Source organism: Linepithema humile, chromosome 7 (assembly GCF_040581485.1).
Source record: "Linepithema humile isolate Giens D197 chromosome 7, Lhum_UNIL_v1.0, whole genome shotgun sequence".
NCBI classification, from domain to species: Eukaryota; Metazoa; Arthropoda; class Insecta; order Hymenoptera; family Formicidae; genus Linepithema; species Linepithema humile.
Window position 1 is genome coordinate 2,399,486 of NC_090134.1, and position 19,670 is coordinate 2,419,155.

Here is a 19,670-nt window from a genome sequence, read left to right on the forward strand (position 1 = left end):
GCATAAATAAATAGAATGTAAAATCAATTTTTTATTTTAACTTTTTATTAAATTTTATATTTTATTTTTGTTCGGCTTTATTTTAAAAGATATATTTATTTTACATATTTCACATAAATTATAATATATATTTCTAAAATAAAATATCTAGCAGCCTGCAATATCAATAATTTTAATTAGTCAAAATTAATTGCAAAAGAAGAGAGAACATTTTATTAAAATTTTAGGGATGATCAGTAAAGTTCAGACGTCAGTGTTCAATGTAAAATTTCGTAATATTTTATTAACAAAGCTTAACAGCCAGTAAACGAGTAATGCCTCTTTCGCGGTAACAAAGACACATCGAACGAAATCAGAGCGTTATTATTGCGGCATACACTTTCGTCAAACTGATCAGTTGACTAGGATCTAATATAATCAGTAACTAGCCTATAACATACAATATTACTACTCACTATATCCCTCCGTCGGGGAACTCACAGATGCGATAAATAGAAGGAAGGACCGGTGGAATTACTATAATGTAACGCTCTATGACATCTAGCACTTGTTACGTCTCGCTATCTAATCAGCATAGCTTCTAACTCTAATCATTACTATTGAACACTTGTTCAGACATAAAGGCGTTACTGTCGGCGAATCGTGAGAGCCGCACCGCTAATAAATATAGATTTGAGCATCTACGCATCTACGCACTTGAAAGCACTTAACAAGAGAATCTGTTACGAATGATGAAGCTCATAAATGGACATATAAACGTTTTACACTTCGAAAAAAAAACAAACAATAGAGGTTTTTTTAATGTTTACATTTTCCATGCCCTTCATTTTAGCTGCACAAATTTTAAAGTGATAAAGAAGTGCAATTTGATGCAGAAGAAATAGAAATATTCGATGCGGTCCTCGCGATTCAATCGTAACGAAACATATAAACTTCACAACAATGTTAGTTTTCTTGCACATGACTATTATACTACGCCAATTAGCGATTAATGATATCAACAATAGAAATAGGATAAGCGGATGCTTGTAACAACAATTACTCTCTAATTCATTAAAGATCCAATCGACTCGGAAACGCGCGCGTGTAATAAATCATACGGAATCGCGTTTTAACGATTCAATATTATCAGTAGTATTTTATGAAATATGACAATCATAAATAATACATAATTCGCGAAGACAATTTTCATACAACATCAGATAATTTCAAACAATTTATGTGTGACAAAATTATTGATGTATTTAACTTTATGGGCAATAATAATAATTATGTATAAATTGGTTGAAGATCGTTATCAATAAGAAAAAATTATTTAGCACTAACACCTATTATCATTATAATTCAACCAAAAATAAATGCAATACTATCATAGAATTTACTTTTCTCACTTGTAGTTTTCTATATGTAAAAAGGAACTTCTTCCTTTTGCTTTAATTTTAAGATTGGTAAACTTCAAACAATTCACACGTTTTTCCATCGATACGCCTCGTTGAATCGCACGCTCACGATGCCGACGACGTTTATTACAGCGCACATTTTACAAAGTGCGCAAAAGCTAGCTGAACTAACGATACTTCTATACACTTGGTATTATACACCGAGTCTCTAAGTAAAAGGGGTCATTTCATTTCATCGACTGAAACGAACAATGAGTGCATACGCAAGATGACTAATAAATCCGTAATTCTTATACAAGGTGATCTGCCATCAATGTCAAACTCTCCGAGTTGCCTTGTTCTCATAACTAAAATAAATGTGAATAATACCAAGAGAAATATATCAAAGAATGCCCGTAGATATTTCATAGGCTCGATAAAATCAAGTATCCATATTTCAAAATAAGAAACAGATTAAAAAAAAAATAAATTAAAAGAAAAGAATTACACTTTGATTACCTTCTTTCTCCTTTTTATAAAACTTTAAATTAAAATTTAATTTCTCACAAAATAAATTATCAATTGCTTTAACTTTTGCAAAATTCTCGTCTTGTAGATACAGAACATCTTGTATTAGAATTATGCGTAAAACTGAACGATCTCAAGGAGTCTCAGTCTCCTCCAGAATTTTTTCCCGTGTGAACCTGCCCACGAAGAATTTGCCAAAATATATTTCTTCGTAAAAATGTTACATCTATATATACGACTTATCGATATGCAACCGAAGCACTTACCATTAATAGAAAGCGATTATATGTATATGTGTCCGACATGTAGAAGAAAGAGGATTAAAACGTTAGATCTTTTTTTTTTTTTCGTATGAACATGCGTTCCGCGCGAGAGAGCGTATGTGATTACACAGACAGACAATGCGATGATTATAGACAAATAGATTGGTCGAGAATATCATCTGTGAATTCGCAAACACACTTAATTAAGAGCGACGACGAGATCGGGAGAAAATCGAATTTCCTCGCATCGGAAATCCATTGAATTCTTTGCGATTAACGTTATTGTACACTTATCCATATGTATTCAGCTGTTAATGGTCCTTTGATCTTGATATAGTTATTTTATTTTTGTTTAATCGACACATTATTGAATATATATATATAATACTTTGCTTAACGCAATTTAAAGTCAATTAATGCATAATATTCTCGATTTTGTGATGCTAAAATTGAAATTTTATGTCAAATGATGAAGTTACAATTCAATAATTAAAATGTAAAGATATATTTCATTCATATTAAAGAATAAAATATAAATAGTCGTACAAAAACTAATATATAGTTTATATAACTCTTGCAAAGTTTTTATAAAACGTGTGTGAACAAATAGAGTGTGTGCGTGTGTGTGTGTGTGTCTCCAATTGCATTTACATATTTCTAGATATATTTTGCAAAGATCGAAGAACCATTAAGAAAATATCTCATTATAATACTAATACAATTATGTAAATCTACCATGTACACACTCTTTAAAACACATTCGGTAGATCTCTCTCTCGTATCTGTATACGTTTGTTATTTTTATACTTAAATGATAAATGGCTATATTTCGCTGAAGTGATCTTTTTAGCCCTAGATCGCATCATACTTTATTGGATATATTTATTCTTTTAATATTTACGCCTTTATCAAGCTTTAATATATATCTCTAAATTTCCATTATATATGTATAAGTTATCTTTGGTATTCTATACGTTTCTATAATTTTCATATTTGTGACAAAATATTTATGCAATGTAATATCAACCAAGGAACCTAACAAAATAATTACGACTGCGAGAATATTACTAATAAAATATTTGTTATCAAGGATAAATAAACAATGAACTGTTTAACATTACAAATTGTCCTAGTGTATGTATGATTGAAGCGTAGTAATTAATTCAATTGTCCGGTTGAAATTGAATATCGATCAATTCAGCGAACGAGAATACCGTTCTCGAAGTTATAGCCGGCATGTTATAAAAAACATGACAGAAACGCATACACGCATATGCGCACACATACACATATTCCCATACACGAGCAATTGTAATCGCGCACACACACATACACGTATAAACTTTCAAAATCTATTTGGCACTCTCCTAATTTCGTCGAAAAGGCGAGCACACTTGCTATTATTCTTCAATTCAGAGACATTGCATATCGAGTAGTAGCTTTACTCCGTCGCTACACATACGGTTTTTAGCGTTACGCTATATCTTATAGGTTCATCTTACACGTTATATGATAATTGGTCTAAGAAAATTCCCGGTTGCATAAAAAATATCAACTGCGCTGCCTGAGGCGAGTCAATCGCTCAGTAATAATCGCGAGTTGCATTGTAATTCTCATTACAATGAGAGCGAGCATTAAATAGTACAACGACCACAGTTCAATTACTGATATAGATATAGAGAAATTTAAAGATCATGAAGGGTCCATGTACCAACAATTTCGTTTGTGTTATTAAAACAAAAAAAAAACAAAAAAAAATTTAATTATTTTTTAGCAATTATTTTTACGCGCGGTATATGAGAAAAATTTCATTATTCAACACGTAACAAAATTCAGTTGCAACAAATCTCTTTTACAATAAAACTTTAATATTGTTAAATTTAATTAAAAAATAAATTATTTATAGCAAAAATTATTGTAGTACAAAGATTTTGCTAGTTTATCGCAAAATAATTCGTCGGTATAAATAATGTGGATTTGTTAACATTTAGACCCCCGTAGATTTTGAATTCTTTAAACAATATTCATTGTCATCTATAGATTAATATATAGATCTATAGATTATTTATCTTGGTCGCATATATATATATATTATTCACGTTTTGAATATACAAGACTACAAATATCTTTAGATAAGTTGCATCGTAAAACGGATAAATGGATACAAAAGTTTTCATGTAACATGAATATTTTAGAGATTTCAAAGTGCCGGAAAATATATATCAATTACATGGAATATCAAAGCTTTTCTTTCTTAAAATAACGCTAATTTCTTCGAAAATTTTTCTGAGAAGTTCAGAAAAAGCAGTCCATTGAAAATATTTTTGTTTGAAAAATATATAAAGAGTTTTCACTCTTGCTTAAAAAAACGCTTTTATATTTTATTAGAAATACCCTGCAAACTTTTATCATGCAAATTTTTCAGGAAAATAAATCTTTTAAGATATGCGTTTTGCTATTCCACAATGTCAAAGAATGATGGCGAAATCGATAATCAATATTTTTCATATTATAAAATATTTCAAGAATCCATTAAATTATAAAAAACATGAAAAATTATTGAATACCTTCTGCAATAATATGCCTGAATGCCCTTCTTATGTACATAGAATATAGTGAAAGGTAAATACATACATTGAAAGCTCTATTCTAAACAGTCAATTCGAAGAAAGAAGATTTTATGAACGTGCTGGATGCAGACAGACTACTGGTAAATTTTCGTTTAATTAATTTCATATATTTTGATGATTTCCTTTGATCTTTTTCGGGCAACGTTATTGCCGTATACGCTAATTTTTAATTAACGTTCAAAGCTACGTAATAACATGTGAAATAATTATTTGCGGTACATTGTAAATTATGAATTATCGTCGCTTTCACTTAATTAAAAAAATTTAATGTTATTGTGATTTCATCAACAATATAATGATGGAAGAGCTATTATCCATCCATCATGATGTTTCGTGAACATATGATTAAGGATGCTACTTTCCGTGTGATTATTTTTTCAAAAAAGAAGAAAGCATTTTCTAAAAATATTCCTTCTCAATAAAGATTTTGATTTTCAATTTTGATGTTTAATTAAAATTCAGCGGATAAAAAGCGCTGTCTTGATTTCGAAATTTATTGCACTTTTCTCGCCTGTATCCAGCTTCGAGGAATGATGATCGAGGAGATACTATTCAGGTTTTGATTAGACATTTTGATGAATTACACTCGTTTTGATTATACAGTGCTAGAACGGTTCGAAAGAGTAAACACAGTGTTGCGGGGAGGGGGAGAAGAGGGACACTAACCATCGGCAAACATTGAAAAGGGCCCGCGATGCGAGGAACGGAGCCTGCATTCGTCGTCCCAATGTCTGCCGCGCATTACTTTTCATATTTTGATTTCGTTTTGTCAGCCATTTTTCTTTTTTATATGTACTTTAATATAGTATATACCGTTATACGCGCTTAGATCTTAATGATACGACGACAACAGAAACCTAGAGGACCCTCTTTATTACGTTTGCACCTCGAATTAATTTCTGGCGCTAAATTCACGCGAGTGCCAACTGCATTACGTGTATTTTGCATTACATGCGACCGTGTAACGTGCGTTTATACAGCTTCTTTTTTTTACGTAAATACTTATATGAGGTATAGCACTTGGAGAACATGGCACATTTTATATGTCGCTTTTATCGGACAGCTGATCCGATAACATCCCCTGCGTTTGTCAGTATCGAACAGCACATTATGCACATGAATATGCATGTACGCGCGAATGCAAATACTCCGAGTGAAAGTCCCTCGAGAAAGATTTGCGAAAGTTTTGTCGTTCGGACGCGGTATCTTGCAATTTTTAATACAACATCAATGGACTGAATAGATTTTTTATTCAATTAACAGTTGCGTCAATAATCTGCGGACAACTTTAGTAATTTTTAAATATTTGGAAAGTTTTACAGATATAATTAAAATGCGAATAGGTTTTCGAATATTCTTGACATTTTTTTGAATCAAGTATTTTACGCATAATTTCTCGAAAAGTTTTCTCATCGGAGTATATACAGAGTGTCTCAAACCAATTGTATTATTTGTTAATAGCAGATTCATTCGGAGACAAAAATCTTTATTCAAAATATCAAGGCTACAATAATTTGTAAATGCAAAGTGTTTAAAGCTGATTAATCAGATTGTCAAAAAAATTCACGCGCTCAAGCACGTCGCATATTAATTTCTATATCTTTATATATAAGAATCAATATGCAACGTGCGTGAGCGCGTGAATTCTGGACAATCTGATTAATCAACTTTAAACATTTTGCATTTAAAAATTACTGTAGCCTTGACATTTTAGTATAAAGATTTTTGTCTTCACATGATCTCAGAAATCTACTATTAACGGATAATAATACGGTTGGTCTGGAACACCCTGTGCAGTAAATATGATGTTGATGATATGTTCATTATGCCAAATTAATATTTAATCAACGCTCTCATCCCAAAATATTCAGCTTTGTTACTTAATATATACGGGCAAATATGTATTCACGATCGTTATTGTTCAGCATACGAATTCTCACTGCATATTTAGCTAAATGCGACTGTTTAACGGTGAGTTTTTATGTAGATAACGTCAATTAATAACATTTTAACATATTGATCGATTTTCTCAATGTGATCCACTTCTGAAAAGCGCATTTAGTATTAAATACATAGCGTGATTATTTTATCCTATCGCGTATGAATGTAATGATGCACTGCAAAAGTAAGAATGTATGTACGTGACATTTTTGCCTTTTTGCTTCTCGCACGAAAGAAACGTTGATTCATACTCGACAAGTGTGCAAATATCTTAGCTTATCTCGTGATTCATAATGGAGGCATTGCGTGTATTTTAAATGGGGAATCATTAATATTTATGCTTTGTACATACGGAGAGAATTGTTCATTAATATTCAGCACCATTGTGCGTATTGCTAATTATGTAAAAGTGTGGTTGATAAAAATGTGATATGTTAAAAATGTACCATGTTACGATAAAAATGTGATTGCCAAAAATAAAAATTACATAAAAAACTATTTAATTGAAATCGGCTGAAAAGTCGGAGAAATATTCTTCGAATCGTCGATTTACAGCTAAAATTGCAAAAAGATTCACTTTAGCTATGAATCCATATTTCACTCCCGAATTCAAAACTGAAATTAATCAAATCCAAATCTGCAGGCCCTATTTTAAATCTTGATCTATATTTAACTCACAGATTTCAGACTCGTTTCAATCTCGAGATACAATTTCGCATTTTATAATGTTTTTTTTAAATTAAGTTAAAAATAATTTAGCATTTCAAATATTTCAATATTATGTACGAAATATTATTCAAATATTTCAATAAAATTTCCATTTAGAGTTGTAAATTTTCAGGCCTTAAATAATTAATTAATATTCACGCAATAAACACATTCTTTTTTTCAATATATATTACTCGAATTCATTAATCTTTGTTCTGTTTGTAGGAAAGCGCGAGGAGGTTACAAATACTCCAATAATTTACACATTAAATATGATCTAATAAATATATCTTCATATTTAAAATTAACTATATAAATCTTCGAGTTCCTTCAAGCGTTAAATCATTAATTAACGTTTCTCAAATGCCTTATAAATGCAACTTTATCTTTCCGCAGAGGGTTACTCGAACATCCCGAATCGCCTAATTTTTGTCCTGTTTGTAGGTAAAGCGAGAATTCGGTCGCGACGATGATGTCCTTTATTACGAGAGTTCTATACAGCAGAAAGCAGGTAATAGTGTGTTCCACATTGACATCACTTTTACAATCTTACGCTACTCTCACGCATACGAGTTTACATCTATGTACAAACACACGCTTGCAGGTGTAGGAATTCACTTGACTGTGGATTTCACGAATTGTCTTCAATTGGTATACCACGTATACACACACACGACACTTGCTACTAATAATGACGCGGCTAGCCTCTTTTGTTACGCAAGCGACTATTTCGACGCGCGAAATCAGAAACTATAAAATGATCTCTCAACTTTTACGCTGGAATCATGCGAATCCTGCTACTTGGGCTCACTTAGCGACTCGCATCTCCGCTTTCACAAAGTGACAAATTGGAAGTTTGCAAAATACCGGATTTATGTAATAAAGCGAGCGCCACAGAATCGCCGTTCTTTCAAGCAAGCAGCAAGATTCTCACGAATATAAAAACAACCCTCACCCGACCTACCTTGTTTTCACCGACGGACTATTCCATCTTCATTACGTTGTGGCGCCGTTGCGACACGTCGAGGCGCCTGTCGCTACTCCATGATACTCGATGACGTGCTTTTCCGCGAAATTCAATCCTTCAACATTTCTCCGAAAACCCCATTTCGCCAAAACTTTACAAAACGCGCGCAAAGGAGACTGGATTTAACTTACCTGCGGGAATGTGTACACAATTCGCAAGCATTAACACGCCAACGCAACTTGTTGCGCCAAAGTTGCTCCGGGATTCGGATGAGAATGACGAGCATTGGTTTGTGTGGAAGAGTGCGGGCAAAGAGACGGGGAGCTCCCGGATAGCATAGGACGAAAAAGAAAAAAATCACAAGGATCGCTGTCCGAAATGAAATCATCAGTCGAAGCTGAAGCGTTCTGTAGTTCACCCCCTTCACCGACGACCACGCGTTGACCCCGTGAGATTTACAGGGTCATACGTGGCGAACGGTGGAGGGGGTCAGGCCGCTATGCTTGATCCACCTCGTGACAGACCTCCATGTAGTCCGGGTTGTGCATTATGTCCTTAATCATGTCCTTCAGTATCGTGTAACGCGGAAACATCGGATACACCTTCGAACTGTTGTACTCCTCCTGCAATAGAAGACAACGCCTTTTCAATCATGTCGATTGTTTATGAATGGAGAATGTACGTGCAAGCTTGTTTTTCTATTGTGACAGAACTTCCTTGCAATCCGATATTTTGCTTCACAAATTTCTTATCTTACGATTTCGATTGTATATTTTATGAAGGAAAAAAAAATATCCATCTTCAATCCGCAATAAAACGTGGACAATAATCGAAAGAGTAATTCTGAGCGACGATAATTTACAGAAAGTGGCGCGAAATATATTTAATCGGTTCTTGAATTTCGAGATGGTTTTGAATCATTCGCGACAATTTCAGAGCGCGTGTTTGCGGGAAGATCAAAGGGCGGCGAAAGGGGTTTTGCCGTGACATTACAGTACCCTCGGTTGCCTTTAATCTCCAATTTATTTGACACTATATATGGTGGAAAAGCGTGAAACGGGTAGACGATAACCGTCGCACCGCCAGCGGGAAAGCCTTATAATAGCAGCGGTATGCAATTTATTGGAACATAAAAGAGAAAAAAGAACGATCGTAACAATGTCCTAATATGATAGCCGTAGTGTTACGTTTCGCCACCACCGAGTAACGTCACCTTCGTACGACCATAATCGCGAAGTCGACAAGCAATATAACTCATGCAATGTGTCTGAAAGAAATCCACTTTGATCGAAGAATATTCTTCTGGTTATTAAAAAAAAATATATTAAAATATGAAAAATATCTATTAAAAATACATTCAAATATGAGAAATATATACTAACAAATATATACTGTGCTTTTTAATTAATATTAATTCATAAAGTTGCTGTATAATATAAAAACAATATTAAATTTCTTGGCATTAATTTATCGTAGATATTTCGGGAAAGTTTAATCCAACTAAGATTCTTTGCTATTTAGATAAAAGGTAGTTAAAGGTAATAAAATACAACAGAGAGGAATGTTTAATAACTTCCAGTTAAAATTAAAATATGTTTCTAGATTGCATTACGCAAATTTGTATTAGTGAGTAAAGTAAATGCGTCCTCCTTCAAAGAATGAAATAAATATATAAAGTTGGAATCTTAGTGAACACATACCTTCAACTCTTTGATGAGGTTCCTGAGACCAGTATATTTTTTCAATAATCTGTACAGATCATTCGTCATCTGGGTGTTCTCCGCTTCGATTTGCGCTGTCGTCATACCTGCGCATATCGTACTCGTTGTCTCATCTTCGTCTGATTTTATTTATCAAGCACAGCTCGTAAATATCACGAATATTTCAAAGCTTAGAAAAAAATTTGCTTCCAAAATACATGTTAATTAACAAAGTTAACTTGCGCGTTTAAAAAAATCTACGTGCCTGATTTCCAGATAAAAAAAAAGGATGATGTTTACTCTGTACAATTAATTTTCCCTCTGAGAATGTTTTTCGCTTTCATTACACGGTATAACATTGCTATAGATATATCGCAGTGTAACATATTTTTAAAGTAACTTTTTACAATTAACGAGCAAGCGCAAAAACGAACCACGTCGGGTATGCGGTTGCATCAACGTAGTTCGCTCAGTGCTCTACCGAGAGGCATTAATTAACGCTCAGAGAAATATTGCTCTTGTCGGCAAAATGAAAACCAAGCGAGAATGTTAGCCGTTAATATGTACGTTTGCGTACACGCGAAATCAAACTAAAGCAGCAGCGCGGCATATTTGATAACAGAAGCGAGCATTTTGATAACAAGCATTTTCAAACGTTCCTACTTTTTGTTTTCACATTCTCTAAAAATGCTGTCCCTTTTATCACTTATATACTAGTTCTTGCTGCGAGCGAATAGAATATTTGAAAATAGTTTCCGGCCTTTTAACGATATCTGCAGAAATATAGATTGCTTCTATCAAAACATGAAACTAAATATAAAACAAAAAAATATATAAAACTGTTATCAAGAATATAAAATAGAATAAAAGAGAAATTAAATGTAAAAATTCGAAAAATTTCCGGTCAATTAAGCACCGAGCTAATCAATTGGTTCGAGCCATTAGTATCGAATGATTTCAACTGGAACTCGTATTTCGCTGTGTAACACGAAGAGAGGAAAAGTCCTTTGATTAAGCATTGGGTCTGCGCGCTAAATATTTTTAATTACAGCGTACTCGGGCGCGCTATCGGCAATTTACGCGTTGCTAATAACTTCTCTTTCTTGCCAAGGTAATTTATAAACCTGCGATAATCACGAACGCGCCCGCGATTGTACAGTCGCAAAAATGTTGGCGTCGTGAAACACGGTAAAGAATAATTTTCGAATAATTTTCGCCGCGTATCGCGATAATGAAAAATACCATAAATCTTCCACGCTCTGGAAAAATAATGAATTGTTGTACGATGCATCTGTTGAATATTTATGAGAGCATAAAAAAACCGGTGTAAACGAGAACAGAAAAAGAGATTAATTACACGTAACTTTTGATATCTGAAAATTTTGATGGAATTTTTAATTCTACGTTTTAAACTTCTCAAGAATTGAGAAGAGAGTTTCTGACTTTAAATCAAAAACAAATAATAGTCATAACTTGCTTAGTATCTTATCAATACAACTTTTTTTATAAATTATTAAAAATTTATGCAGAACAACGTTTGAATATGTCATCGATCAATCGATAACTATGTAATAAATATAATAAAATTGATAGCAAAGTATGACAGTTATTCGCCTTAACGGCGAATTTTTGGTGTCTCCGATCGGGCGCCTATGACGGAAAATAATATATTATGCATGCTTGGAGGCTTTCCAAGGAACGACAGCCATTGAATCGTGTTCCTTCCGCACAATTTGCGCTTCAAGGAAAATGTTCGAATCGTCTCGCGAATAGGCAAGCGTGTACGATAATCACATGGGTTTCTTATTACAAAGATAAAAAGAAAAACAGAAAAATTGTGTGTAAAATCAATTGCAGAAATAAAATGAAATAAATTAAGCGCGAATTCTCATCAAATGGAAAGCAATAGATTAAAAAAAAAAAAAAAATAAAAGAAAAATAGCTTACAAATTAATTACATTGATTAACCTTTTATTCATTGAATCGCATCGCCCGAAGGTAGCGAGAAGCTAGACAATAATCAAAGTCGCGGCACGGAACGAGGACAATCGACGGAGGACAATGGAGAATTGTTTTCTTCCACCGGCAAAACCTCCAGCTACCAACTATTACTTCTCCCAACGGCGACCGCGACAATCGCACTTCGAATACAACACTCACCCTCGAGTCTCTCGATGCGCTCTCTCTTGGTCTCGGCCTCCTCGGCGAGACGCGCCGAAGTTTTCACGCCTTCGCCGCTCTTGTGGGTCTTCTCCATGATGGAGCAGGCACGCAGCACGAAGGCGGGCACAGTCTCCTGTTTTTCCTGCCTCGGTATATCCACCAGCGTCCAATACTGCGTCTCCAGCTTAATTACGTCCTGGAAAGGCAAAACCGTCGGTAGCTCGAGCTACCGTCGCAGCGACGAGAAAAGGGGGGAAAAAAGCTTGGCGTTTGTGCAAGGCGATCGGTCGCCATTGTGCAGCGGATCCTTTTATCCGCGTGTTCTGCAACGAGTCGCCGGTCCATTCATCAAGCGTGGTTTAAAACGATCGATTTTCTTCTTTACAAAATGTAGTGTCATTAATCTGTACTTATATTCAAGATTAGAGTTTACAAATTGTAAATTAGAAAGTCAGCTGTCATTATTTTGTGCCTCTTAAGAACAATATATCCTTTCTTTCCAACAATGGTTAAAGCTTTTTTTTTTTTTTACTAAAACCAATTTTAATTAATTTTTAAATATTAAAAACTCAGCCAACTGCAATAGTATCGAATTGCCAATAATTGCAAATTTACGTATTTTTCTTAACAAAAGAAACGGCGATCGTAACTACGTTGCTTCCTTCACTTCCTTCTTTCTCTATCCTTCTACGAAGCATCTCAGATAATACGGAGAGATTACGGGGCTATCGATGAAACAAACAGCGCGATTTATATAGAACAATTTTATTCCGTTCGCTTGAGGATTAATCCCAAGTTGATTTTTCCCCTGCCGGCAGGGAAAAACTCCCCGCTCACCGTTCTCTCGATCGCAGCGAAAGTTTACACCAGAAACAAACGTCGACGTCCGCGCAAATACACCCGCGGGACTGACGCTCGCGAATGGCCGTGTATTCAACGTTGGAAAAAAAAATTTTACAAAAAGGGAAAAAACTGGAAGGTGGCGATAACGCGTGCTCGTCTTTTGCGCCGATTGCAAACTTGTTTCGGCATTCGTGTCAGCTATCACGTATGCAGCTTTATTTGTTGTTCAAACGTGTGCGAATGCATCTATCGGATAACGAATGCGCCCGTTGCAGCATGAATGTTGCGCTAGGTGGATATTTGGAAAAATAAAAACGCTACATTTTGAATTTCTCGCTTGCCCGTCGGTTGCATCGGTTTGTGCTGTTGCAGCTGGAAATTTTGCGCTGAATTACCAATTGCAAAGCGCATTAAACGTAATGACGAACTCTAAAGCTACGCGGTAATTTCCTTTTTTATTACTCGCCCTGCGCTTTCGCGAAAGGCTTTCATCGAAAAATCCATTCAGCATTTCGCTTGAAAAGTACGCTCGAAAGGAATAAAAATAAACACACTTAATCATGTAAATACAAAAATACTTTCGATAGAGTCATTCAGAAATAATTTCCAAGCTCCATCCGGCTGAGAGAAGGCCAATGATTAATTTTTGGAGCTAATCACAAGTTTGCATTAAGATCACGGAGTAGTTATTAGTCCCTTGACAATTTCTTAACAGAGATTCGAGCGAGAAAGCGACTCGTCGATCGAGTTTTCGTGTACATCATTTACCTGTATAAACCGAGCGGCATAATTACGACGTAATTACATCAACGGCGCGCGGCAATCCAGGCGTGACGCTCGCAGCGCACAAAGTGTCAACGGGAGAAAAACACGTGTACTACACCTAATTACGGTTGCCACCGTCTTACCTTGATCATAACTTTGAGAAGATTGTAACGCTGGAACACGTTGCGCACTTGCTTGCTGTCGGTGTACTTGCACATGAGCTCGACGAGGGCCCTCTTAGCGGTGTCGTAGCTGCCGTCCAAGCGTATCCTCACGACTCTCAATCTCTCGTTCGTCTCGATCACCTCCTCCTTCGTTTGTCCACCTGCGCCCCATCGCAGACAACCCGTATTTGCAATTCGGCGATTCGAAAAGTTTCGGAAGTGCGAGCAATTTCTTTCGATTACGGACAACTTTGATGCATCGATGCATTTTCCCCTCGTGATAGCGTTGAATCGATTTTCCTTATCGCGCGCGTCAATCATCGCGCGGCCGAGGCGCGTCGCGTTTACCAGCACCGTTAAATTGGGCGCGATGAAAACGACAGAGAGAGAGCGCCGTGCGCACGAAAGTCGCCTCCAATTAATTTCCAATTAACTCGACACCGCGATAGCGTCGAAAGTTTCGACATAAATAAATCGAGTACGCCGACGGGCGACGCGATAAGCAACTCCGTCGACAGTGTTCCTATTTCATTCGGTGCGCGCTTGAATTTGTAGGAAAAGTTCGGACCGCAGAAACAAGCGAGATCCCGAAATAGAGCAATATGGAATGCATCAAAAGAAACTTCGAGAGTTGCACTTTGGATTTAAATTTTGCATAATAACAAAAATTGCAAATTTACGCGACGAGTATCCTTGATTATTCCCCGACGCGGGAAAATCGATTTCAAGCTAGTTTGGCGGCCTGTCGGCAAAATTGAGGCCGCAAATGGCAATGTATCTTGTGCACGTGCCATTATCATACCTTAGGAATTTATCTGAGCGCGTTTCAGAGACAGCGCCGCGGGAACATTGATGTCAGAATTAATCATAGTTCTACGTTTGTCGATGGGAAAGCGTTAATCTGAACCTGACGGAATTCTCAGCCGACGACGAAGTTTCCGTCTATTCAGCTAATACAGCCAACACACCGTTACTCTCGATCCGACCGAATACAAGAGTTTCCGCTTCGATTCCATTCATGGGACAACTAACAACCGTCCGCCGCTGGCGGACTGCCAGACACTTATTTCCGAGCGATACGTATAAATGTCCCCATTCACTGAAATTGCTATACTTAGAACGAATGCTCACCCTTCATATTTAATTCTTTCAAAATCAAATAAAGAAATTTGTTTAAAAAAAAATTAAAAACGTTAAAGATCTGATTCTCTCAACAAAGCTCACGCTTCCGATTTCGTCAAGCTTGATTTTAAATGCAAATAACATATTTCTGCGCGCATTTCTCGCGCTGAAAGATATTAACAAATATTTTTACAAATGATCAAATATTTGACAAAACCTTGGTTTTATGAGCAATCCTTCTCCTCAAACTTTTCTCGCCCGTTATCTTTATCAAACCGCGAATTATTATCAAACATTTTCTTATGCGAGATCATAAACTTCCTCTAACTGAGATTTCATAGCGCGTCGTATAAAAAGATCCTTAAAGTAAGAAGGCTACAACTACTCTGCCATTCCGCGCTCTTTGTCGTGCAGAGTTATTGAGTAACGGCGATTAGCCAAGATAGTGGCTGAAAACTTTAATTAAACTCCTATGCGAGAGATGAAAGCGCGATAAAATATCGTTCGGACTTACTGGAAGTGCCCTCGTCCTTCACGTCCTGGACGATCCTCCGGACGCTCTGCGTGAACTTGCCCACGAGATTGGTGCTGGCTGAAACAGACAATGAAAGCGACATGAAATAATGTTCCGCCTCGAGACGCACGATAAATGCAATATCTCGCGAGTTTGAATTAAACAGCTTTGAATCGTTTAATGCCTGATATGAATAGCATTATAAAGTCAAATCTGCGAAAACGCGCGCGCGCGCGCACACTTCTTTCGACCGCGCCGGATAAAGACGCGCGGGAATAATGGATGAGGTCCGCCGAGGAAGAGATCTCTCCGGCAAAGAGTGCAAACGTCACTCGGTGCATCCGGAAAGTGGATGACTTGACGAGAAATACTAACATCGTTCGTTCAGCAGTATCCGCGTCCGCCCGTGTCGGGCGACATAAAGCGCGACGGTGCGGAAGAGCGCGCTAAAGCTTCTTACTCGTAAAACACGGGATTGTTCTTAAAGCAGCCGTCGAAGTGGGCTTTTAAAGCGATCGTCCCCGCCGAGGGCTCAGCCCGGCGCCGCAGATGCAACCCTTTTCACCGACCTATAGAACAGCGATTCCCCGGCTGCAATCTTTCTGTAGTATCGCGCGTGTTATCTATATCGAGGGACGCAAAATTCCTCCCGCCCGTTCCGCCCTAACGAAATGAACAGCTTTATCATGTTTAATCCTTTCAAGTAGCCGGGTTTAATCCCTCGCAAGATGAGAGCGGAAAGACGTCATATCCAACTACGCTCCGTAATTTCCAAATAAAGCCCGGCTGATTAAATGCCGGACTTTTAGCGTCTACACTCACGCCGGATGCATCGCAAACAATTCATTATGTATTATTTCCGTGTATTCCAAAACAAATGGATGTGCTTAATCTAAATTAAATAAGCCACTGTTCATTTCCACGTCGTCAGCTTGCGAACAAACAAATTATTTATTTTTACTGCGATAAATTTAAAATGTAAAATTAATTTAATAGAAATAAACGTCTCGATTAAATCGAAGAATCTGATCGCGTTACGCGGATGTAATAAAAACAGCTTTGTTACTTCGTTTGAAACAATTTACGCGTTTAACATCGTTGCGAGTAACACGAGAGTATAGATCGCGTTCTATGAAGTTTTCACTGTTTTCCGTTTGCTTCGCGAAGAAATAGTGCTGCCGCCGATTATATTTCTTCCTAGTAATGAAAACCGCTTTATAAGTTGTTAAAGAGTGGACGTAAACATGGTAATGTTGAGACTCTCGCCGGAAGGTTTTCTAGAAGCACAAAACGCACGAAACGTCCCGCAATCCTCTTTTATGGCTTTGTAAGTACTGCCGTTACAAAGCCGAAAGTCCACATTCCTCGTATTCTTTGCTCAACGGTCCCGCGTATACCGTGATGCGAAAGTTCATTGCGACAAAATGGAGAACCATTCGGGGACTTTTCCAATCCACAGCTGAAGAACTTGGTTCGCGGTTGACCAATTTTAAAATTGATCTGTCCTGTGTAAAAATTTAACCGTCACTTCGGCAGAGAATTCGGCGAAGAATATTCCTGCGTAAAGTAGAAAATAAACTAATAACTGTGTTCCTTTATTTAGCGCGATTTTACGTTTGAAGAGCAATGATCGCATGAAGGGAGTAATTCGATTCCTCGTCGACACGCGCTACGGGAAACTGAGTTCAGTAACATCTGCTGTGTTCGTTAGTACGGAACTCGCCCCCCGTTCAGCGAGTTTGGCTGAGTGCCAATTTGTAAGACACCCTATACATTTGTATTAACTCGCTCTCCCTGCAACAGAGAATTCAGCTCACGAATAAACTTACTGTAATAGGTACGCCTCGATACTGCTTTTTACAATGAAACACCTTTTAACTCTGGTTTTGTAAGAGAAAAAATAAATCATCAAATTGTTTATCAGCAAACAATACGTTTTTGACAACGTGATATTTTTATTTTCGACAAAAACACCCTGCGTTTATTGAATAGCACTCCACGTTACCAAAATAATAATATTTATATCTATATATAGAGAGAGAGAGAATTCTGTGATTATAGCTTTATGAAATAAATATATCGAAATAAATTCGTGAGATACATCAAATAAACGTCAGTTGCCTGCGTCAAAATAAAAAAAATAAAATACGTTAAAATAAACCGAGAAGTTTTTTTATTTAAAAAAATAAGCGAATGTTTGATATACTAAAAGATAATAATTTTCTTCCCTTTAACGAACTTCTACATTCACGCAATTTCTGAAATTGACAATAGCAAGAAACGCAATTTGCCCTCGCAGTCAATTACACGAATGAGAAGGAACATTCTCATTTTCGTTTGCATTTAGCTACGATGGTTTTTGGTCGGGCGAGGGCGATACATTCGCGGCGTCATCGTGCGCCGACAAAAGGGCGTTATCTGGTCTCGTTAAGATAATATGATTTGCGCCGTCGAGGAGGAGTTGGCTGGCTGCCAACTTGTAAAACGTACACCGTAGACTCGCACCATCTTGCCCCTATAGTCTCCCGAATTACTCGGTAAGTGCATTTCGTCGACTCGCGAGAATTTAACGGATCCAAATGGAGTAACGGAGAAGCTTTCCAGAGAAACCTCGAAGTACCAGGTGTCTGATTGCATCTTTTTCAAGAAAACAATATAAATTAGATGCTTTTTTCAAAAGTAATTTATGAGAATTAATTTCTTAATTTCTATAGATTTTTATTGTTAATTTCAGAAGGGAATATATCTTGGTGTAAAAACAAACGCTAGTTTGCAGGCATAAAGTTTGCAGTAGTAAAAATGCGTCTATGATCCGCCATCCGCGTGCGACGGTGCGACCGATAATTTCCAAGTCAAATATGATAAATATAAATTTCTGCTGCAATACTTGGCTAAATTTGCATAACCGCCGGGATATCGTAATTCGCGATTAACTGACAGGCAAAAAGAATTTGTCGTTAAAAAAGGTCAAACGATATCATTGCTCGGATAAAGCAATCGCCCGTACGAAGTGCAAGTATAATCTAACTTCAACTTACTTCCCACATCACGTCTGCGCTTTTATAAAATTTTCCAAACCCGACGCCGTCGCGCGACTCTCTTTCAGGAAGACTCACGTCAAGTTACCCGTGGGGAATCCACCGAAAGGCCCGAAGCTTCCACTCATATACGTCACATCGCGCCCCATTCGGTATTTCATCCGCGCCGAGTCGCGGCGAGGGGTTGCGCACGTCGTCCGGCATTTGTACTCTGTCGTGCCTTTTCCAGCAGTCGGATGGTTTCATTGGAATTCAGCGCGCGTCTCCTACGTGGTTCTCGTAGCCCGCCGCTTCTTCGATCAGTAGGTGCCGGGATATATCCCGTGGAATAAGTGACCGGGAAGAAGAAAGAGAGAGAGAGAGAGAGGAAGGCGGAATGGAGAAGGCTGTTCGGTCGGAACGGGCCGGATGCCAAAATGCAACAAGCGCATTGTCGCTCGGGCCGCCACCGGGCGGATTCGTTCTCTTCGGCACGCGCCCGCTTAAGTGAATTGTCGTTGTCGATTGCCCGACGGTTGAACGTGATCGTTGCCGAACGAGTTCTCGTTATCCCTCGAATTTACGCCAACGTCGGCAACCTGTATCGCGACCAAATAAAAACGGAGAGATAGATATTTCTTCATCTACGAACCGTCGTAAGTTTAAAAACTGGTTGTTCAGCTCTTATGTTGACGAGTTCAATACTATTGGAAAAATATCGGGACGTAAAAGTGAGTGAGTGCTGTAGATAATAAAAATACAAATTGAAACAAAAATTGAAAAAAAAAAAAAATAATATATAATCACACGCGTTACAATTAAATTTCGCGAATACTTTGATGAAGCAAGGTAAAAAAAAAGTGGAGAAAACACAATGAAGCCTGCGAGCAGACCAACCTAATTAAAAACTAATTTCGCTTCAAACAACCGCCGTGACGCAGTTTGCAATTTGCTGGATTATTTTAA

General features: G+C 37.1%; 1 protein-coding gene across 2 annotated transcripts in view; it reads right to left on the reverse strand.

Annotated features, from left to right (window-relative positions):
* Positions 1–256: 256 nt before the first annotated feature.
* LOC105678497 (uncharacterized) overlaps positions 257–19,670 on the reverse strand; it is a 91,311-nt gene continuing 71,897 nt past the window's right edge. For both annotated transcript variants that reach the window (XM_012377907.2, XM_067358901.1), the window contains exons 3-7: positions 15,688–15,765; positions 14,031–14,212; positions 12,277–12,475; positions 10,117–10,223; positions 257–9,039 (exon numbers count right to left, since the gene is read on the reverse strand). In XM_012377907.2, the coding sequence (XP_012233330.1) occupies positions 8,914–9,039; positions 10,117–10,223; positions 12,277–12,475; positions 14,031–14,212; positions 15,688–15,765 (692 nt within the window). In that variant the 3' untranslated portion in view covers positions 257–8,913. The remainder of the gene's footprint in view (positions 9,040–10,116; positions 10,224–12,276; positions 12,476–14,030; positions 14,213–15,687; positions 15,766–19,670) is intronic.